The sequence below is a fragment of the Amblyomma maculatum genome, chromosome 10, assembly GCF_055883805.1.
Source record: "Amblyomma maculatum isolate TAMU_Amacu chromosome 10, ASM5588380v1, whole genome shotgun sequence".
NCBI classification, from domain to species: Eukaryota; Metazoa; Arthropoda; class Arachnida; order Ixodida; family Ixodidae; genus Amblyomma; species Amblyomma maculatum.
Genome location: NC_139353.1, coordinates 1,533,986 through 1,557,732, shown reverse-complemented (window position 1 = coordinate 1,557,732; position 23,747 = coordinate 1,533,986). Strand labels below are relative to the sequence as shown.

General features: G+C 46.5%; 1 protein-coding gene across 1 annotated transcript; it reads left to right on the top strand.

Annotated features, from left to right (window-relative positions):
- The first annotated feature begins 9,896 nt into the window (after window positions 1-9,896).
- LOC146175358 (uncharacterized) lies at window positions 9,897-22,642 on the top strand. The gene is made up of 5 exons (XM_084580795.1): window positions 9,897-9,955; window positions 10,021-10,184; window positions 20,808-20,891; window positions 21,738-21,944; window positions 22,356-22,642. Exons 1-5 carry the CDS (start codon window positions 9,897-9,899, stop codon window positions 22,640-22,642), a joined length of 801 nt encoding a protein of 266 aa, XP_084436921.1.
- The last annotated feature ends 1,105 nt before the right edge of the window (window positions 22,643-23,747 follow it).

The following is a 23,747-nucleotide window of genomic DNA, read 5'->3' as shown; positions in this document are numbered from 1 at the left end:
CTGTCCCACGTAGCATCTACCTCAGGAGAGAGGTATGCGGTAAACGACGCCGGCATTGCAGGATACAAACTTGCGCTCGTGTTTTTTGGTGCACATCGGCTTCCTCTCCTCATAACGGCTTTGCACATGCGCACCAGCTTTTCGGGGGCGGTGAACAAAACGTTCAACACCACTTCTTTCCAACCTTTTTCAGCCGGTGCGATAACTGGCGCATGTAAGGAATGGCTGCACGCCTCAGCGTTTTGAGTCTTTTGTCGCCTGCCATGACAGGGCGACCACCTGCCCTGACTTCTTTCAGGAGGCATTCCGCCACAGCCATCACTGTTTACTCAGGAAAACCAGCCTTCTGCAACCGGCGCACTTGCATCTGTAAACTGCCCTCAATGCTATGCTCACATGACCTTTCAAGAGCAACACGCAGGCAACTTTTTGCAATGCCGCGTTTAACCAATTTGGAATGTGCAGAATTATACGCCAAAATTTCCTTTTTTGTGCGTGGCTGGTACGACCAGCAGATGTGCCCCGTGCCAAAATACAAACATAGTTCGAGGAACTGGAGACACCCATTCATCGGAATTTCATGTGTGAACCTAAGTTTGTCTGAACATCCATCGAAAATATCTAAAACCCGTTTTACATCTTGTGGCTTTTCGCACTCATTGCCAATGTTCACAAAAATCATCAACATACCTAAAAAACCTGAAAACAAGTGATAACCCACCACCAAATGGTGTTATGTTCCCTTTATTGCAAGTTAATCCTCAGTTGATGTTTAGCGCTCGTCCTGTCTTCTCCTATGTCTGTGTCTGTGTTATTTGCGCTAGTCTTTTTATGTATGATGACACGCCAACTAACCAGCTTTCTGCTTTGGCGACACCGTGGCCGCATACGTTCGGACAAGCGTGAAGCACTGTAGGCGCTAACCTTTTAGAGCGCAGCTCTTTGGCGCCCGTTCCTGGGTTTCGCGTCGGCGTAGGCGTCGTCGGCCTCGTAACCAGCTCCGCCCCCCTTTCATCCCCCCAGTCCGAGCCGGCGCTTCGGCAACGAGCATCGTAAAGAAGGGGGGGGGGGGGTACACTCCGCCGCGAACGATGAGGGCAGAAGCGCGCGCAGCAACCGGAGAACACGAGGGAAGAGGGGGGGAAGGTCGCCGGAGGAAGCGCTAGCAGCGACTGACTGATGCCGCTGCCGCCGCTAGCAAGTCAAGACAACGTGACTGCGTAGATTGATAAGGGAAAGGCGCGGTAACTGTCTCACCTGTTTTTTTTTTGTGGACAGCTCAACCGCACCGTAAGGGAAGGGAGGAAGGTGGGAGTGAAAGTGGAGAGAAAGAAGAGCCGTAGTGGAGGGCTACGGAGTAATTTCGACCACCTGGGCATCTATAACGTGCGCTGACATCGCACATCACACGGCTGCGTACACCGTCGCCGCCGTGCAGAAAGAGGAGGAGGGGGTACCCCCTTCTACCTGCGTGGCGGCGAGGGTGCTCTCCGGTTGCGTGCATCCCGTTCCCACTCGCTTTACTCGCTAGCGGCGTCAGCTCAGCGGCATTAGTCAGTCGCTGCTATCTGTTCGCCGCGTAACGTTCCTATGGGCCCACGCGCTGCTTCCCGCCACCTCCCGATACCTCAATTGCTCTCTTCATTTCTCCGACCACAAAGCTTCCTTCACGACAGCCAAGAACTGTTAGTGGAGTGTTTCTTGAAGTAATACGTGTGAAAAATTAAAAAAAGTTGTCTGTAATATTACATACGTGTCTTGCTCGAAATCTTTGCCTCAATCTACCGAAAAGGTGAAACAGCTGATGAGCTGCGCTCAAATTTCGCATTAGGAAGTAACTTAATCGTGGGCAATTTTTCTGTAACGTCGCCCGGTTTTAGGTTTCGTTCAGTTATTTATTCGAGCCGCGATTGCAGACAAGTGTGGATGCAAGAACTGGACATTGATGCACTATACGATGGCGCATGTACAGAACAGAAAGCAAGACAGTGCAATAATTTGCAAGTTCAGACAGCAAATTTACCATTCTGTGCTATGCCGTCTCAATCAATTTTCATTCGCGCGCAATTCAGTGCTGTTGGTGAGCAAGTAAAATTTTTGAACACAAGCATTTGGGCAGCGGTAGTGCTGCACATGCAGCAGCTATTTTTTACTGCGAGCTACATTGGCCACAAAGTCGCAGTTTCCCTGTGGCGGTGTCCGCGCCGTCGCGGTGGCCGAGTAATCGTCGCACCGCTCCTACATCACATCTGGAGAGCTACGTCAGTGGTGTAGTACTAATTACTACTGGCTAACTAGTCACTAAACAGTGTTAATTCATGGCAAACTAGTCACTAACCAGTACTAAATGATGACTAACTAGTACTAATTAGTCATCAGTCATGACTAGTCATGAGTAATGACAATGATTGACTATGGCGTCATCACAAGGGGACGTCAACGACTGTGACGTCATTACGACGTTACATCCTGTCATGTCTAATAACCAGAGATGACGTCATAATGACGTCACACTTGGTCATGCGCCGTGACTGGTGATGACGTCACCAGGCGATTCACGCATACACGAAGTTCACCCCACCGGGCTTTCGATGCGGGTATCCGTTCCGCGCCATTCATTTGGCGTTGCCTCGAACGCCGCACCAGACAGCATTCGGTTTCTCAAATGTTAGTTTCACCAACTCGTATTACATGTTATGCATCTTCGACTCTTGACCTTTTGGTAACTAACATAGACACAACCATTTACAGTGCAGGTACAATCGCCTCTGGTGTCAGTGATCATTGTCCGGTTTTTATGACACACTGCAGTAATCCTGTGGAAACTACTCAACCAAGCATACTTTTTGCTGCACAACACATCACCGAAAACAGTTTGGAACTGTTCAAACAAGCGATCATGTCCCAAAACTGGGCTTCTGTAAAATTCAAAGGTGACCCAAACGAAGCATATAATGAATTCATCAAGGTCTTTGTAGCTGTTAAATAAGTTAAATTGGTTCACAGGAAGGGAAAGGCGCAGTAACTGTCACACTTGGTTTGTGGACACCCGAACCGCGCCGTAAGGGAAGGGAGGATGGTGGGAATGAAAGTGGAAAGAGAGAAAGAGGAGCCGTAGTGGAGGGCTACGGAGTAATTTCGACCACCTGGGGATCTTTAACGTGCGCTGACATCGCACAGCACACGACGCGTAGCTGTCCATGGTAAACATTTTCCTTTTAAAAATATAAAATGCTGTAAGAAGGCCAGGAAGCCATGGATAACAAAAGAGCATCTAAGGATGATTAGGTTAAAAAAAAAGACTATCTATCTTTCTTACGGACAAGATTAGAATCGACCCTTAGAGAGTTTAAACATTTTCGCAATACCCTTAATGCTAAACTGAAAACTGCAAAATTGGCATAGTATGAACAAATGTTTGCTACTGTTACACAGCAGCGCCCTGAGGCTGCGTGGAAAGTAATTAACAGTGTCTTAGGTCGTCGGAAAGTTAATTCTATTCCTGATTCAATGTTGGTGGATGGCCGAGAACGTAGTGGAAAAGAACTTACTGAGTATTTGAATCATTACTTTGTTAACGTTGCTGTCCCCGCCCCCGGAGACAATCCCTCGGAAGAATTAATATACGACAATAGCGTCAGTGATAGTATTTTCCTTAAGCCAACAGATGACTCTGAAATTTTTAATATAGTGATGGCCTTGCAAACAGCAAAGCTTTTTATGCAGATAACCTCCAAATTAAGCCCATAAAGTACGTCTTAAGTATAATTGCGCCTGCACTTGTCCATATATTTAACTTAGTAATGGAATCGGGAATTTTTCCTGATGCAATGAAGATTGCTAAAGTCTCAGTAATTTTTAAGGGAGGCAATAGAAACTTGCCAACTAATTACCGACCAATATCCATCCCTCCAGTTTTTAGCAAAGCACTAGAAAAAAATCTATCTCTCAGAGTAACCAACTTTTTCGAAATCCATAAAGTTATAACTACCGCGCAAATTGGGTTTATGAAAGGCAAATCCACGGAGAAGGCCCTGTTAACGTTAAAGGAACACATTTTGCAAAATATAGACGATAGCAAGTTCAAGTAGCTCTTTTCGCGGACTTCAGTAAAGCTTTTGACTGCCTCGACCACCAAATTCTAATCTAAAGGCTTGAAACATATGGAATTCGTGGGCGATGCTCAGACCTAATAAAACCTTACCTTAAAAGCAGAGCTCAGTTTGTAAACATACACCAATATAACTCATCCCTTCTCCCAGTGAAATATGGCGTCCCGCAGGGCAGCGTACTAGGCCCACTTTTATTTAATGCCTTCATTAAGGACATTGAAAGTATAGTCAAGACAATAGAATTTATTATATATGCCGATAATAGCACTTTGTTAATTTCTGGTTCTAAAATCAATGATTTAGTACTGAAGTCCAACTAGGTTTTGCGAAAATTGTCAAGATGGTCAAGACAAAATCGACTTAAAATTAATGCTGGCAAAACAAAAGCCAATATTTTTTGCGCAAGGAATAAGAAAGTGCCAGCTAAGATTTCCTTTCAGCTCGATCACCAAGAAATAGAAATTATTCACGACCGTAAAATCCTTGGAGTATATTTTTCCTCCAACTTAAGCTGGGACACTCACATTGGTTACTTAAGCAAGAACTTATCTTCGATAACTGGAGTTTTTTCACGCTATCGCAGCGTACTACCTGTGAAAACAAAAATCTTAATCTATCAAGCTTTGTTTGCTTCCTATTTATCTTACGGCACCTTAGTTTGGTGTAAAACCACAACAGGTAATTTAAACGGGCTTTTCATGATACAAAAACGAATAATACGCCACATTGAAAATATGGAATATATTTCCAGTACAAGAAATGCCTTTCGGTTATATGAAATTGTATCTGTAGAACGCATTTATGAATTCCGATTGCTAAAAACATACTATTTTTCCTCTCCTGATAATACAAACTACATGGCATCACTGACAAGCTTACTACGCCGAAATACTAATATACCCACCAGAAATCTGGATGTATGGGAAATTCCACGATTCCGTACATTTTACAAGCTCCAATCTTTGGCTCACAATCTACCAGCAATACTGAACAAATTTCTGCACATAGTAATCCCCAAACGAAAAGAGCTCAGGTCTTTGTTTTTAGAGCAATAAAATTCCGTTTTGCTGTTTTTATTTCTTTTATGTATTTTTTTTTAGATCAAACAACTCATTTTTTAAGTTGAGCTACTGAATTTGTTTCAGTACTTTCTTTTTCTTTTGTCATCTCAGATGTGAATTTCGTGTTTTGAACTGTATTTGTGTTTTACGTTTTAGGATGTAATTAGTAAATTGTTTGATTTCTGTCTTTTTTTTTTTTTAATGTCCTGCTGTGTTTTCTTTTTGTATGCTACTGCCACGTAGTGGTCTCTTAGGCCTTAGTCAAGCTTCTTGAGGAGCTTTTAGCCCAGGAGACCATCCAGCTTGTTTTCTGGAAAAAATAAAATGCATTGATTGATTGATTGATTGATATAGAAGCAAACAGTGCAGCAGGCGTCAGCGGCGTTTAATAATAATAATAATAATAATAATAATAATAATAATAATTGGTTTACAGGAAGGGAAACGCGCAGTAACTGTCTCACTTGTTTGCTGTGGACACCTGAACCGCGCCGTAAGGGAAGGGAGGAAGGTGGGAGTGAAAGTGGAAAGCGAGAAAGAGGAGCCGTAGTGGAGGGCTACGGAGTAATTTCGACCACCTGGGGATCTTTAACGTGCGCTGACATCGCACAGCACACGGACACCTCATCGTTTCGCCTCCATCGAAACGCAGCCGCCGAGGTCGGGTTCGAACCCGGGCACTCCGGCACAGTGGTCGGGCGTCTTACCACTGCACCACCCCGGCGGGGTTCAAATTGGTTTACAGAAAAGGAAAGGTGCAGTATTTCTCACAATTCTCCGCGGACACCTTAACCGAGTTGCAAGGAAAAGGAGGGAGGTGGGATTGAAAATAGAAAGGCGTGCCGTAGTGGAAGGCTTCAGAACACTGCGCAACAGACGCTTTCGCCTCATTGCAGTTTAGTGGTCAAAAGTGCCCCCTATGACATAAATAAAGCTGTCTCTCATTGATAATCATGAATGCCCATAACAAGCTCAGCCAGGAAAACGTGCCTCTCGCTACGCATATCCTGGCATAGCTGAGCTAAGCAACTGCAGTTTTGAAGCGAAAAGCTTCACTAGGCTCGTCAATCCATCCAAAATCGTGCAGCAAGATTCATTCACTCAGACTACTCATATCACTCAAGTGTTACTGATTTGAAGACAAAATATAATTTCCTTTCCCTCCAATCATGCCGCAAAATAGCCCGACTGTGCCTTTTTCATAAATTTTACCATTCATCACTAGGAAACTGTGCCATCATGCCTTGTCACCGCGTATCCCATCGACTTAATAACAATAAAGTAGCATACCCGCCATCCGCAAATACCACTGCATATCTAAATGCTTTTTTCGTCCAGACAGCAAAGGACTGGAACCGCCTTCCTGCCCACGCAGCTCATTACGCTCATCCAGCACACTTCAAAGCATTCATTGAAAGACGCCAATGAACTGTAACAGCCCACCCCTCGTGTAATACCCCATAGGGGCATTTGAAGTGTAAATAAATAAATAAATAAATAAATAAATAAACACCGCGCTTCGCGTGAGCCGGAACCCCAATTTGCCACTTCCGCGCATGCGCGAAACCGAGTTACCTCATGAACGGCGCAGGTGGTCGCCGTCGATGCTGCCGCTGCTGACCGTCGCCTGACCATTCATCGCCGCCGCGCGCTACTGCGCATGTGCACCGCCGCTTCTCCTCTTCGATAAGGCGCGCTTGCTCATAGAACAGGCGCAGACACTTGCCATGGAAGGAGAAGAAGCAACCGTCGGACGGCGCAGAAACGCCGATCCAAAAGTGGTAGCAGGGGAGTTGGAAGACGGCACAACTACGAAAGAACAGGAAGTAGTAGTAGTAAAAAAAATATTTATTTTAACAGAGGAGTTCGGGGCGCACAGGCCCCTGGGCCCCCGCACGGCCCCACTACACTCAAACGTTCATGTTCCTACGGTTTATGACGTCGGCAGCTCGGTCTGTGGGACTCTTTTGCCGGACCGGGTCCTTAGTAGACTCGCCGCTATACGACTACATGTTGAAACTCAGTGAAAGTGCGACCAAGGTCTTCACGGTAGACTTTCTGAACAATCCGTTCGGTTACGTTTGTGACGTTTGTGAAAGACTATGCCATTTGCGGGATCATAAGTATTTCGCTTCGAGATATCCTTAGCTAAGCCACAGCTAATTTTTTTATTGCGTAAGCAATACTGCGCCAGGTTTCGAACCGTCGCGTATACCCGGCGGACTTTGAGCCGCGGCTGCGTCGACATCAGAACCGCGCCGTAAAGGAAGGGGGGAGCGTTAACGAAAGCTGACGCACCGCTCTCTCCTGTCCTCTCGCACTCTCTCACCGCATGCGATGCAAGCAAGGTCCGATGTTGCATGCGCGCGTCGAAATCCAGGCATGTGCGCAAAGCGATGGTCGGAACGCACCACTCAGGGTCCAAGGGGCGGACGGCCGCCGCCCAGGGTAAGGAACTGTGCAGTAATAAAATACGTAATAAAAGACTATCGCTAACAGAAGTGAAGGTGGAAAGAGAGAAATAGGAGTTCGCGTCGGAGTAAATAGTTTGCTATGCAGTCTTACAAGGAGAAGTATCGGCGATGCTACACTAAATGCCGAACCTTAAGCGCAGTATTGCAGTATTGCTTGCGCAACTTACCAGATTTAACCAGAGCTAAACTAATGCCAATTTTTTTTTGGAAGGCTTTACATCGCTACCGTGGTAGAGGGCAGGGACAGAGGCCAAAGCCTGGCGTCTGCGCTCACGGCCTACATCAGGGGGCTTCACTACTTCTCGCATTTAGGCGAACAAAACAAAACAAATCAGCTCCCGTTGATTCATGCGCTAAGCCGCTGAGATTAGCCTCGCCGATATCTTCGTAGTTTTGCTTCACTTAATCGAAACTGAACTTCAAGTGTGTGTGCAACATCTCTTTAATAACACGACCGGTTATTAATAGCGACAGTAGTATCTGAAACTTAACATGAGTCAGGAGTGTTTCTCATATCCACCTTAGCCTGCCAAATGACATCAGCGAACACGCATCCCCTCTTAGAACATGACCACTCGACGGGGTAAAACAGCAGCGTCCGGTCAGGTGGAGAGCAGGAAATAAATGCTAATACTATAGAACGAAGTTAATGTGGCTGCGAAGAGAATAAATAGCCTTATCATATTTAAAGGCAAGGTCGGCGATGTCGAGGGCTATCGCCTGGGGCATCAGTGCCTCGAGCCTGAACGGAAGCCAAAAGTCAAGTCAAGAAGCAATGAAGGGCACTCACATCAGTCGGGCTGGTGGCTCCCGACCCGTCGCCTCGAGCCACTTGCAAGCAAGCCCTCACAAAGAAGTCGCGACCGGTTTGTTTATATTTCACTAATTGACTTCACGCTTTGAGCCGGGCCTTGAATTAAACCGCGGGGAAGGTCTGATATGGAGCCGCGGCGTATTCACTCGCTTCATACAAACCTGCATCTTTCTTTCTTCTTCGTGCATGCAGGAAGCTTCCAATCCACCAGCGACGCTAGCGCCTTCCCTTTCGCGGCGTAAGTGAGACGAGCGTTTTGTATAATCGAATTTATACTTGCGCGAGCACGTCTGACTTGTTTTTATCCGGGGTCTCCTTTTGGCACGTCCGTGATGCGACTCTTGATGCGTGCTGGCCGCTAGAAGTCTAAAGATCTCCGTGAGAAAACGTCCTAAGAGGTGCCTAACGTAGATATGTAGTGAGTGACCCGTACTGCTTGCGGAGATTTGTGCAGAAACAGGTGTCCTCGCAAGCGCCACTTATCGTCCTCCTAACCGACGGAACGTGCTTGAATTGCATGCGAATGAGCAGAATAAAATTAGAAGTAAGCCTTTACCACTTTCGAAAGAGGGGAATTATGAAGGGAAGTATGAAAACAACGGCAAGCTTGCTGATTATCTGTGCAAGTTAGAGTTGAGCCTCGCCCAGATTACGAATCAGTGTTTTATATCGGGCTCGGCTTGAAATCAGCCACGTGCATAGCTTTCTTACAGGACTCAATTATCCAGAGGCTCTGTTCTGGATGCTAGGTTTCTGTATATATAATAGTGATTACGGTAGCTGCTTATTTATGATCGCGGACAGTGCTCTCACGCCGCGACAAAAGTACATATCGAGGAAATCAAGAATAACCGAAATTAATCGAAGTTCACCAGTATATATAACACAATTTTTCACTGACTCTATAGCGCGGCTTTTGGCCTTTCGGACTGTAAGATACACCAATAATATTAAATGGCATACTAGTGGTCGAATATACACGTGCGAACAACTACATGGCGAGGGAGAGAGATCTTCTAGTGCACCCTTCCAGATGCCAACAAGTACTTTTTGAAGTAGAAAATAAAATGCACGCACACCGTTTCCCATTGATTAGCCGTATCTGCCACCCGGCCGTATGCTATCAGTCGAAGCCATATGCAACGATTTCAACTGCATATTACTTTACTAACCTCACTTCTAGGGGAAAAAATGCGGGAGGGGAAAGTTGCACATCTTGCCGCTTCAAGCTTGCCATCTAAGGGTCTTTGCCCAGTGTTGCCAGATCACTTTTATGGCTCTGCTGAAACGTCGTTACCCCGACTAAGTAATGCCAATGAATAATGATTTACCGTCCCATTATACGCTACTGAAGGCAATAGCTGCATGAAAACGGCAGCACAAAAAAAAAAAACAGACTCGGAGGAACGAAGGACCGTCACAAACGTGGGTCAACATGTCGCGCAAGTGCTTTTCCTACGACCGTGTTGTTTGTGTTGCTATCCCAGAGATGGGGTTTGTTATCTCCTTCAAGGTGATGCCCGGCGCTTTCTGTGTGATATCGTTACGTGTGTTACCAGGAAGAGTCTTGGGGCCCTCTTCCCATCATCTTCTGCCCCTCGGCTGGGGGGCAGCCTTCCCCGTCAGTACCGCACAGTTCTGGGTGTGGCCGGGGGCGCCTTCCTGTTCCTCTGCCTCTCCGTCCGTTTCATGGCGTTCGATGACGACAGCGGCGGGCCTCATTGTAAGTGCCTCCTTGGCCTTTATTTGAACCATTGCACGAGTCCAGTAGGTTAGGCGCCCAGAATACAGGTGTAGCCACATGTGGGATGTAACAAACTCTGTGCTTTAAATTTATAGCTGCATTCATGCCAAGGGAAATGGATGTCAAGAGATTTTAAAACGTAGCCAGATAGGCAGAGAGAGTTGGGGATATCAGATTCGAAGCATTCCTGGTACAACGTTGCCACGTCTGCCAAACCGTCGCGGTTGTTGTACATATTACTTTGTAGCCGTATGGCATGCTCTTGGGTGGACGCCAATGAGTAATTACTCCCTTATTACAAATTTACTTCACCTTGGGGGATTCTCCTAAAATATTCGATCAACATAAACTCATGTATTAAGACTTTGTTTATTCTATGCCGTTAAGTGTAAAAAGGAGGCGAGGGTAGGGTATGCCAGAAATTCTATGATCATCTTCATCATCTGTAATACATACGCCCACGGCAAAACAAAGGCCTCTCCCATGGCCTTCGGATTTAGCCCTGTACGGTGCAAGCCGGAGCTATCTTCGCAAACTTCCTAATCCCAAAGTTAAGCCATCTTTTCTTTTTCTTCAAGTCATTTTACCCTCGTGGTCCGGATCTGCGGTCACTATACCTCCTCTATATAGGTAGATATGTAAATTCGTAACGCTACGATCGTTTCGCTAAATGGCTTTCTCCTTTGAAAACTGTTGAACATTGCTTTCTTCTTTCTTTATTTCAAAGTAGACAAGGGATTACATCAGACACTGAAGGATCCTTAGCCAGAGGCTGGTCGTGGATTTCAAAATTGATACAGGTATGTCTGATCACGACTCAGGAAGAAAACACGGCGGCTGCGTTTCGATGGAGGCGAAACGAAGAGGCGTTCGTGTGCTGTGCGATGTCAGCGCACGTTAAAGATACCCAGGTGGTCGAAATTACTCCGTAGCCCTCCACTACGGCTCCTCTTTCTCTCTTTCCACTTTCACTCCCACCTTCCTCCCTTCCTTACAGCGCGGTTGAGGTGTTCACAGCAAACAAGTGAGACAGTTACTGCGCCTTTCCCTTCCTATAAATCAATCAATTAGGAAGACAACAAAATACATATTTACCAACGCAATAGAGCAAAGTGCTCCGTCTCAGTATTTTTCGGATATGGCCTTTCTCCGCTTTGATTCTGCTGTTAACTGCATCCGCATCACTGTCAGGGACGCTGAGCATTTCAAGAAGCTGTGTACATTGACCCGCTTAGTCGCGCGAACGCGGGATTCTGTCCAAGCGTTCGATGTGGACACTTCCCCACTGAAGCAGCCGACGGTTGGCAGCACGCGAGGTGTGATCAGAGTTAGAGAAGGCCTCACGATGGACTATATCATGGCACATCTGCGCTGAGACAGCTGAAATCAGACATAAGCATGCTCGGCAAGACAAATTCGCTACTTCTGACCTTCGCATCAGACACATTACCTTCTCGGCTAGTATTCGACTACCAGGTTACACGAGTCCGCGAATACCGTCCGCACCCAGTCGCATGTTATGTCACCGCATCGGCCATGTAGCCAAATACTGCTCGTTTCCCACCGTTTGTCGGGATTGCGGTAAGTATCCGCACCCTGAGGACCCCGGCTGCAATCAGTTTTCTCATTGCGTAGCCTGCGGCGCTTCCACGCATATCGCCCTGAGTGCCCAGTGCCCGGCTCGAGCTTATGCAAAGCCTGTCGACAAATCGGCACCTAAGGAGTCAGATGATCCGATTACGCATCAGGTGACATCCTCACATACTGTCTCCAAACATGTATCATATGCTGAAAAGACCTCTTCTCCAGGTTTAGCCGAGGTCATTGAGAGCCTCAGAGCAGAAATATCTGAACTACGCCGCGAAAATCAGCGTCTCCGGGAGATGATAACTAAGGGCAAGATAACAATGGACACCCGAACTCGTTCCCAGACTCCCCAACGCAGCCGCTCACAGAAGGGCCGCAAAAGCCATTCGCCTACCCGCCGGCTGCAACCGGTCACAGCGTCTGATCCCGCCTATACCCACATGCTGGGGCTAATCCGACAGGAACGCGCTCAAGAGACACAGAAGCTGGAAGAAACTCCGCGAAAGGAAGTTAATGCAACTCTTACTGCTGCCCTCACTTCCATGCAGAGCCATCTGCAGACTATGTTTGAGGAGTTCCAACATACCGCACTCACAGACGATAGTAAGTGCTGTAAATCTGTGCCCCTTTCATGAGTGCTATGGCTCATGGGATTCAATGGAACTGCAGAAGCTTCAATCAGAACGGTCCTACCCTTCGTACATTTGTGCCTCAGTGCCGTCCTCTTTTCATACTTCAAGAAACGCGCGGTCCATGTAAAATTCCTGGTTACTGCACTTACCAGACACCTACTATCCAACATAAAAACGGCCGTTCAGAGGGACGGGCGGCCGTCTTAATCCGAAACGATTGTCCTTCCACTCAGCTCTCGCTTCAGTGCCTTTGCTCTCCCACTCGTGACATTGTTGCAGTAAAAATCTTCTCCCCTGGCCAAAAACCTTTCGTCGTAGCATCGGCCTATTTCCGGCCAGGTAACGTCATGGCAGAACCCTGTACCTGGCTCTCAGACCTTGAAAACGCAGCACACTTATCCTATTCTTATTGGCGGAGATTTCAACGCACATCACGCAGCCTGGAGCTCATCTCAGCCTAATCAACGTGGTAAACACCTATTTGACGCCCTTGATCAAACTCTTCTTACCCTGTGCAACGAACCTAACGCGCCGACCTGTATCGGTCTCCATCCCTCTCAAGCAGACACTACACTGGACCTTACATTCTCATCACCGTGTCTTCTTCGGCGCTGGGAAGTCCTTTCTAATTCTTGGGGTAGTGATCACTTGCCCATATTGCTCACTCTCAATCGTAAATGTCTTATCGTTCGGACAACACGTTCGTTTTTCAACTGGGATAAGTTTCGTGCTAATACTACGACCCCCTTCTCGGATATTGACTGCTTCCTGTCTGTACTCCGAGATGCCCGCACTCAAGCTCTCGAATATATCCCCTGTGACGATTCCACAGTTGGCATGGATGCTCACCCGGCTAACCTTTGGCGTCGCGCAGATCACCTCACGCAACGTTTTCGGACACGCGGAAAACTTCACAAAGATCTCGTGCTTCTTCGACGACAATTCAAGCTTATCCGGGCATACCAGCTTCACCTGCAAAGTGAGGCTTGGTACTCTACATGCGACCGTCTTGGACAAGTACCGGGCCTATCACAACTTTGGCGCATCTTTCGTGGCCTAAATGGCAAGGCACGCGGGGCCCCATCTCTCGCCGATCTCCGTCTCAATGGCAATCCGGTTGATGTTGAAGATGAAGTTATACGCACCTTTTTCCCAGACGCCAGCCTAACGCCTCCACCAGCAGTTTCCATTTTCCCAGTCAGAAGCCCTGATCCAGACCTGCAGCGCCCATTCTCAAAGAGAGAACAGCAAGCAGCCCTCGGAAGAGGCCGAGCTCGCGCCACACCCGTGCATGACCGAGTCACTTGGTAGGAGCTTCGCAATCTCGACTCGGCAGCCCAGGATGCCCTTCTCGACATCATTAATGCTTACTGGGAGACCGGAATGGTACCGGATAACCTCAAGCTTTCTCTTATTCTTCCTATCCTTAAACCTGGCAAAAACCCTCGACTTCCTAGTAATTTGCGTCCAATAGCCCTGACTTTACATCTCTGTAAACTCATCGAGCGCCTGCTGCATACCCGAATTATTCACTACATTGAATACGTCACTCCTGGATTTCATCCAGCTCAAGCCGGCTTCAGCCCTAACCTCGGAACGCATGACTGCCTTCGGCTTTTGCGAAGAGTTCTTAATAGAGCTCATCGTAAAGCGCTACCTATCTCCTGGCTGTCGATATACACAAAGCCTTTGACAATGTTCGTCATGAGGTTATCCTGGAGGAACTCTCCAAACGCTTTCCTAGTACTCATGTCCAAATCTGGATCCGCAATTTTTTGACATCTAGACCCATTCAGCTACATGGCAAAGCTCCGGGATGGGTGCCCAAAACCTATTACTTGGATAGGGGTGTACCTCAGGGCTCCATTCTCGGACCCATATTGTTCAACTTGGCCCTGACACGCGTCGCCGAGAATCTGGAAATCAGTACAAGCGCAAGATTCGCTATATATGCCGATGATATTACCGTCTGGACTGAGGCAGCGGATTACGTAGACAAATATTCTGTGGAGACTGAACATCAGGCGGCCCTTCTTTGTCTAGAAGATACACTGACCAAAATTGGCCTCGAACTCGCACCACATAAAACAGAATTGATTAGTATCGACGGAAAACATAAAACCAACCCCAGTATGCAGATCCATCTTTACATCGGAGGCAACATCATCCCCTCCTTAAATGGGCAAATCCGCATTCTTGGCCTGCCCATCTCAAGCTGCAACAGTCCCCAGAAATGGGTTCATCAGCTACAACGCCTTTGGCCAGCACTGCTACACACTATTCGTCGCCTGTCCAACCGGCACTGCGGTGCGCGGCAACATTCCTGCCATGCGATGGCCAGAGCAGCGGCGGTCGGAAAAATCCTCTATGGCACACCCGTCCTCCAACTGTGGAAGACTGACTTCGCTAAGGTCGAACGCCTTCATCGCGCAACACTACGCACTATTACCGGTCTACCTAAGCACACTCCTATAGCCGAACTTGAGCGTTTGGCCGCTCTTCCACCGCTCACTACCATCGTTACCGAGTCACAGACGCGTCTTCGAATACGTCTAGAGAACACTGTCCAAGGGCGTCGCCTGCTGGCCTGGGATGAACAGCGTAACGACAAAACACCAGCCCTATATACATCTTTTCCCCCCTTGGGAGATGCCAGTAGTCACACGCCTCCATCGCCGACCTATAAACCGCGATTTTGTCATTCCCCGGGAGCTCCTCGCTGCCCATCACCGACAAGAGCGAATCCCTGATACGACTGACATATATACCGACGCATCGATTACAAGCGAATTTGCATCTATGGGCTGGGTATGCGATGACAACCCTTCCCTTTCAGGTGCTTATGCCTGCCACCTACCTCAAGGTACCCCCCTGCATGCAGAACTCGTCGCGATTTGGGGAGCTTTGTCAGGGGTGCCTTGCACTGGAACTGGTTCAATACGTATTCTTACTGATTCCTATGTAGCTTACAAGGAAATCACTACTCCGGATTCACAAGATGCAACAGCTACGGCCATACAGCGCCTCCTTAAATGCCATCAACTCGCGACCAGAACTCTCGCTATTCACTGGACCCCAGGTCACTCGGACGAATCAGGGGCAATGCGGCAGCACACGCCGCGGCTGCCTTGGCAGGTGGGATGTCCACATTTACTTCCCCACCCCCCTTGCTTCATCCTTATTCGACCTTGGGCGGACAACTCACACCTTCTCTTGCCCTTATGCACTATACTCGGACCAGTCTTCGTAGCCTCAGTCAGCATCGCACGCAGGTGGCCACACCAGACCCACCTTTTACGAGAAAAACACACCTCACCCGAAGTCAAGAAGTCGTTTTGAATAAGCTCATCGCCCATGCGGCTCACACGCCACGTATTATGGCCCGCTGGCGTCAGTATACGGAGAAAATGATTACGTGCCCCCACTATACGACTCTAACTCGCGGCGGCATATCTCATCTACTCTGGGATTGCCCTGCTTTTTCTACTGGACGCTCCGAGATCACACCCTACCGCCTGAACTACCGTTCCCTTCTAGAAACTGATGCTAGCACACAGATGATATTTGCCAAGTATGGCTCGCTTAGTGGCCTGGTTAGAGCTATGTGATTCGAGTGACGACCTAAACAATGAAGATTCTGTCTACTCCCTTTCATCCCCATCCATGGCCATGAGCCTTCCCATTCAATAAAGGATAGTCAATCAATCAATATTTTCCTGCGCGAAATGAAACAACTATAATACAAAACAACATGATACAAACAAAATCTATTGCATGACAAAAATAACGAAACGAGGAAAAAAAAAGGTGATTTCATATTCAGAATACTAGGCCACAGGTACAGTATGCAAATAGCCACTTTATTGAGACACTTCTGTATAGAGAAAATACCTCTTAAGTGCTCTAAATGTATTAGGTGAGGATATGACAGCATGGGATAGCATTCCAAATTTTAACACCACAGAAACAGAGACATCTATGGCCATAATGATAGATAAGTACTTTCCATGTGCGGCTGAACGAGAACTGGACGGAGGGGACTTGAATGAAACTAAAGGAAAGATGATAGGGTTGCAAACCACACGGTTTACAAAAATTGCTAAGCGATAGCCTCTTAGGTTAGTTAGTGGCATGATATTATTTTGTTTAAATAAAGGCCGCGATGGAGTTCTAGGTGCAACGAAGTTGATTCTAAAAGCCCTTTTTTTGCAATTTTACCAGAGGATCAATATAAAATGGGTGTGTAAGGCCCCAGGCCTCGATACAGTATGCAAGCTGTGATTGAAACAAACTGAAATATAATGTTTTTAGAGTATTAGTCTGAAAATATTTAGATGCTTTCGCTAATGTATAGCAAGGATATGACAACTTTTTACACAGGGAATCAATGTGATGATGCCAATTAAAATATTTATCTATGATCATTCCTAAGTATGATATTGTGTCAACCTGCTTTAACTCATCTCCAATATGCAAGCTGCAGGGTGATATGCACGCGGGCTTATGCGGCGATTTGAAAGTAATATATTTTATTTTTTCAGTGTTCAGCGATAGACGGTTAGATTGGAACCAGGTTTTAATGCATTGAAGCTCCTTATTAAGCACGATTGCTGCATCTTCTATCGATTTGGCGGTAACTACCATAGCCGTGTCTTCCGCATATATAATGACATGTGAGGTTTATACATATAAAGGAAGGTCATTCACATAAAGGGAAAAAAGAATAGGTCCCAGAACTGAGCCTTGCGGAATGCCCATGGACACCGTTAGCACATTCGAGATATTGTAATCAATTTGGACTCTTTGGGAACGGTCGCATAAATAACCTCAAAACCTGCAACACCGAACCTCTAAAGCCAAGCCTTTCAAGCTTTTTGGAGAGAATTTCGTGGTACACAGTGTCAAAAGCTTTTTTTATGTCCAAGAACACGCCTATTGCTATAAAGTTGCTGTTAAGTGCATCATTAACGATTTCGGATAGAGACAAGATTGCAGTAGTAGTAGATCTTGGCTCCTGAAATCCATGTTGATCAGTGCTTAGAATGGCATATTTCTTCAAAAAGTTGTTAATGCGTTTGGCAAGCAGCTTCTCGAAAAGTGTGTTAAAGCAGCTTAAGGCAGAAATTGGTCTGTAATTGCTTAGATTATCTGGATCTCCATTTTTGTATACTGGGACGACTTTTGCTAGCTTCAATACAATCGGGTATGTGGCACCATAAAATAAAGAAACCAAAGTAGGCGCTCGAATTTGGATATTGTTTTTCAATAATGACACAAGAATTCCATCTAATCCGCGCGCTTTTCCCGTCTCCAGTTGGCTACTAACTGATATAAGTTCATATCAGTTCATATCTGCTTTACCTACCTCGGATGTTAACCATGGTTTGCAATTCCCTCCCTACATTACTTAACAAGGCGACGCTATGAGCGACCCATGCACGATTAAGGAAATCTATTCTAATTTCATCCTCCATTCGTCACAATTAAGTTTTCTTAGTATCTCCTGTGAATACGCGCTGCACAGCACTGTGAACAGTTGGTCTTCTTGGTTCACAGCCTTCACGATTGGTTTTTCCTCGCTATGCAGTTGCCAGACTCTTACACACGGCTGTTCATTCATTGATTCATTCATTCATTCATTCATTCATTGATTCATTCATTCATTCATTCATTCATTCATTCATTCATTCATTCATTCATTCATTCATTCATTCATTCATTCATTCAGAATGAAGTGTAGAAGTGTAGAATACAGGTTGCGAGAAGCATAGAGAAAAAAACTCTCATGAAGACAGCTAGGCGAGGCCGTAGAGCCTTACATCAGTTATTTCACAGCGTCGAAGAAGGAAAACGTAAAATAGTTGTTTCACACATGCATGACGTCCAGCGGTTGATTAAGCAGCATTTGATGGCATAAATGGTCAAAATCCGCTTAGTGCAAGTGATTAATGGTATGTGAAATTATTCGCTATACAGGATTAAGATTATTTAATTTAGGATTCAAAGCAATGTGCGAACTAATACATAAACAAACCTTTGGGAGAAGGCGATAGAAGAGGGAAAAAAAGTTCTCCTAAGTTTCGCCTTCAAGGGAATGAAGCGCGAACATTAATGAGTCGAGTCTGCGGCTCTCTTTTGAAGATCCTCGTTCCTGTCGGCGCACATTGATATTCCTCTATTACCTCGCACATATTCATTGGCATATGTTTGTGACCTACCACACTATGTGAAATACCGCTCAACATAAGGCTCCACTGTGATTAAGCTGTATAAATGTGTCTGCGTCGCCTAGGGACAGTGTGTCTGACCCATTATCAAAGAGGTGGATTCCGATCTCACTCTCCCATTACAGAGGAGCTGCCCAAGTTGGCAGTTCCTTGCAACTCGGATGTGGTTTAAACCTTTAATGGCTCATGCTGTCGTGGACAAAATGTGTCCATCTTTTGCGGCGGCTCTGATTGACCGAGGCGGGATGAATCCATAGAGGTCTCGACCAATCACAGAGCACCACCACAGTATGCGCTAATGCGTGCCTTATATGACCATATGTAAATAAATGATGAATGAGTAATATAATTACTAATACCTAAATAATAACTAATTAAGCAGTGCAATATTTAACTAATAAATAATTGAGTATTTATTACCTACATAATGCTTAATTAATTACTAAATACTAATTTGTGCAGTTGCGTAGCAGAATGCGGCACTCAGGCTTTCGCCTTTCACTACTTTAGTCGCTAAAGTCCCTCGTAATTTTTGTGACGTCACACAACCCGGCGACCAATCTGTGCCTGGCCTTGCAAAAGCCGCCAGATTCTTCGCGCACAACGCTGACGCCGGCGCATTTTCTTGGGACCTCAACCCATAACACCTTGCGTTAAATTTTAACTTCTGCGAAATTCAAGTAAACAAAGCAAATCTAGAAAATAGCCATCGCTTCACGAAATGCTCTTAACTCTTGAAGGAAATATTTCCAAGGAATATTTGGTCACCATGTAATAGTTCAACTCCTATGGTAGTCGATTTCGCAGTGACTGTATTTCGTCCATTTGCCCATGTTTTTACTTACCACTAATCCTTATGACATTTCTTGCCGTTATTTTTGGGACCAGCTAAGTGTCCCATGAAAGTACTTTCCTTTCTGAATTTTCTTTTACAGGTTCTGTACAGTCTAATCTCATGCCTTTAGCACTGGCATGACGTCGTGTTTAATGAACAGTTCATGTCAGGAATAGCGTCTGTGCACATTTTCCCGCCGTTTCATGCATGACCACTGAGATTACGACTGGGGGAAATGCTTCCTCGTAATCTACGAGTAGAATGGTTATAATCTCTCCATTTTTCTATCATTTCATGATGGTGTGAATATAGCGCATTGTTGAGGAGCCTTCACAAAAGACAGCCTTGTCCTTTGGTCGATTGAAATGCAAGGTGTACCTGATTCTATTTGAGATTGCCTTTACAAACACCTTGTAGGGCGATCGGACTGTAGCTTTTCAAACCCTTTACCGACATAGGATTTGGAAGATTATGATGCAACTTGGCAGATGCCATCTCTGCTTGAATTATTACACAATTACATTCAGGGAGCAATACTTACGTAAAAAGAAAAGACTTTTGTAGGAGGCGTGACTACGCTAGATATGATAATCAGATTTGTGCGTTTGCCATTTTTTTTAAGTTTGCGATCAGTTTCAAATATGGGGGACTTTACAGCTGATGGGCCTTTTTTTTTCTCTTTCTTTCCTTCTTTGCGTACTTCACTACTCGGTGCTGTGTCCTACGCAATATTTTTTTATGACTCAAGGCGGCGATAGAATCATCTGTCCGGGAAACGGCGATAACTTCCTACAAGAAACGAGTGAGTATTCCGCTCCCTCTTCATGCTGCCCGCATATTCACAAGTGCTAACGAATTCGGGTCAACTTAGGAGATCATCAACATAGATCACGTGTGAAGAATTGACCTTAAATGCGCTGAGATTGTTGTGGCATCCTATGGGTTGTAACAAGGCATTATGCTTTTATCTAGACCTTAAGCATCAGCAAAACACCGGCAGCAGCCCTGCGAGAGCTATCCCCCGTCTAGCGCCTTACGCTGCGGCAATTCATTTCATGATTTGATCACATCGGCTGTGGGTGAAGCCGCAGTAAAAGTTCCCATAAATTCTGATCACATGTGGTTATTTAACATGCACTGATATCGCGGAGTACGCAAACGCTTTGCGTTTTATTTACATCGAAATGTCGGTGCCTCATCCAGGATCGAACCCGCGTCCTCGGGATCAGCAGTTGAGTGCCCTAACTAAACACTGATCCACCTCGGAAGGAGATTTGATGTCGTACTGATTACGTTTTACATTTCCTGTTTTGATCTGCAGCAGCAAGCATTTCCAACCAAACACTTGGTAGCCGGAAGGGTGACACACCTTTGTCTTACCCTGCGGATCCTGATACCACTGAAGGTAAGCGGAAGTAATGAGAGGATATATGCTGTAGGATAGCATCAAATATGTGCACATTTCTTAATCTTATCAGCGACGTATTTCTCTAGACGCGTTCACAACGTTTTACATGAGATGAGAAGTATAACCTAGGAAAAGCGCGCCGCTCTGAGTTATGCGTCTCGGTATCTTAATCGCTTTGGAGATTACTCTGGCGATCACAGCCAGAGCTAGGCAGTAAACGTAAACGCAAATGGCCATGCATTCCGACGATGGCATGTTTTAATGCAGGTATGAGGTGAAGGCACAAGTAGTTGTGCTGCGGTTTGAGGGAACGCATACATTTATAATAGCGGAAAAAGCTTGGGGGACACTTTAGGTCCTTTTTAAAGGGCATGGCAGCGGTAATTGCTTTCCTTTGCCGGCTCTGTTGCGGATTTAATTTCGCGTACATCTTCTTTACGACTGGCTTAATCGGTAATCTTCTAGTTCGTGCCTTCATTATCCCAAACAGGCTCATTGGCGTATAATAAGTTACCACATAGGTACCACTCGCTGTACCCAAATCTAGTGACAGCGCATCTAATTGGGCATCCAAGATACACGGAAGGTTCGACTCAGATGTCACCCTCCCATATGGCTTCGAGACGTTCCGCAACCCGAGTGCAAGACCGTGCCAGCTACAAACACCTGCCAGAGTCGTGTCTTCGCTCACAACACTGACAACGCCAAGAGCGCCGACGCCGGATGTTCCGGAAAACGGGGGACTTAAACGCTGTCGCTCTGAAACCTATTCCGCTAAAAACGGGCCCTCATTAAAGTGGAATCATTTAAATTGAGCCAGCCGTATGCAACGTGATTGCGCAGGAGAAATACGAGACACTCGGTGCGTGTTGTCCCGGCTACGTCCCTGCTCGCGCCGTGACATGATCTTCACGGTGTACTTCGCCCGGCAGCATCGCAGTGCGGCAATGAGGGGAGGTTCCTGCGTGCAGCTAGCACCTGAGACGAACCGCTGCCTGGCAGGACCGAACCGCTTCCGGACGATGCATGAATGCAACGATGCCTGCTCTCGTACGTATTCCGTTCATGAGGTTAGCCTCGCGAGTGCGCTTTGCAGTGCCAGGGAAAGTTACCCCTGAGTACAAAACCTGCTCGAAGCACGAATATGGATCGAGTCAATGAACGAGATGAATTGATATGGCGATTGTGCAGCCTTGGCAGGAAGATGCCTGGAGGCTAAATCGATACCGGATCTGCAGTGAAGCTGTTATGGCACCGTTGGAATTCCCAGACTGCAGCTGAAACAGGATGAAAGTTGTTCGTCCACAGGCTCGGTGTACTGAAAAACAGGCCTCATTGCACGCTTCGCAAAAGTAGCAGCTCTGTTGTGTATTTTTGACGAAGGTTGTAATTAATAGGAGTTTCGTACTTAATCGAGTGTTATTTCAGTGTTTTTTCGATGCGTTACCTTGTTTCGTGCAGATTCGGCACTGTCGCCGATGGCGTCATCTGGCACTCTAAGCAAAAGAGCAGCAACTGGCGCTACCCATCCCGGCTCCTGGCGACAAAATCGTCGATGCGACGCCGGCCCGTCCTTCAGACCTTGCTCGCTCGGCCACCGGCGCTCGCCGAATTTCATCGTTGAGAACGGACGCTGCGTTGCGCTACACGGCAGCTGCACAGAAACTGGCTTCTCCACGCTCCGAAAATGTCGATCTGCGTGCCCAGAGCAGTCGACGCCTACAGTAGATGCCGAAACGGCAGCGTGACCAGATGGCGGCGTCTGTTACCTCGCTGGAAATCTTGTTGTGTGCCCAGACTGCGTGTTTTGCGCGCCATCTATAACGCCGCCAGTGAAAGTTGCGCCGCAGTGACCGTGGTGAACAGGGTGCTACGAGGATTGTACGCCGAATATGTTTATTTCTCAGGCTCTGCTGATCTGCGCAGTTTTGTTGTGTTCATCTTGACGGAAAACTATTGGGTTTGCTTCCCTTTATGTGATTCCCTCGGAACTTTAACAGAATAATGAATGAGATGAAATGAATAAGGAGGAAACGTTCATGTAACTTTTCAGAGTTTCAAGTATAAATCTCTACCTAGGTATCCCCGAAGACCCGCTAGAATGTGTTGCAACATGTCCATACAAAACGATGTGCACAACGGTAGCCACGGACACGGTTTCGACAAGGGGACCTGATTTCGTCCGGCAGAAGGGTCTGTTATTTCAAACTTTAAAAAGAGCGAGAAGGGTGGTGATAAGATGCGGAAAGGAAGCTTGAAAGAAGAACGTAAGCTTTGAAAGCGCTACAGAACATGCGAAAACAGGACGGTTCGATGCTACATTCTTCATTAAAACATTATGCAGAACCAGCCCGCCCCTCTTTATACTGGTGCAGGTTGGGGTGTATTTTTAAGACGAAAGACTTCGGCTCATGAGTGGCGTCCGCAGAATGAGTGCGCGAGATGTGTCCGCGAGATCCAGCAGGGATAAGCGGGATATCGTAGGGGTTCTGGTATATAGTGACCGATAGTTATAGTTCGTTATAATAGTCAGTGATGACAGAGAGAGAGCCTGTCTACTCTCTCTCTTTGGAGAGGCCATCTCTCTCAGGGCAAGAGAGGTAGAGGGTCTCTCTAAAGAGAGAAACTAACTCGCTCTCTCTCGCTCTCTCCTTTCTTTCCCTTCTCTCCCGCTCTCTCTCTCTATTTCCCACCTCTTTTCTCTATCCCTCCCCTCTTCCTCTACCCCTCCCTTCCTCTCCACGTCCTTCCCTATTCCTCCTTCTAGAGTTAGATAGTACAAACTCTTTCCCTCCCTCTATCCCTTTCTCTCTCTCTATCTCTGTCTCTCTCTAGGAATAAGGGGCGTTCCAA

Coding starts and splice junctions, on each gene's coding strand:
- LOC146175358 (XM_084580795.1), top strand. CDS start 9,897: ATGTCGCGCAAGTGCTTTTCCTACGACCGTGTTGTTTGTGTTGCTATC. Junction 10,185..20,807: donor CGACAGCGGCGGGCCTCATT/GTAAGTGCCTCC, acceptor TTTGATCTGCAG/CAGCAAGCATTTCCAACCAA. Junction 21,945..22,355: donor ATGCAACGATGCCTGCTCTC/GTACGTATTCCG, acceptor TGTTTCGTGCAG/ATTCGGCACTGTCGCCGATG.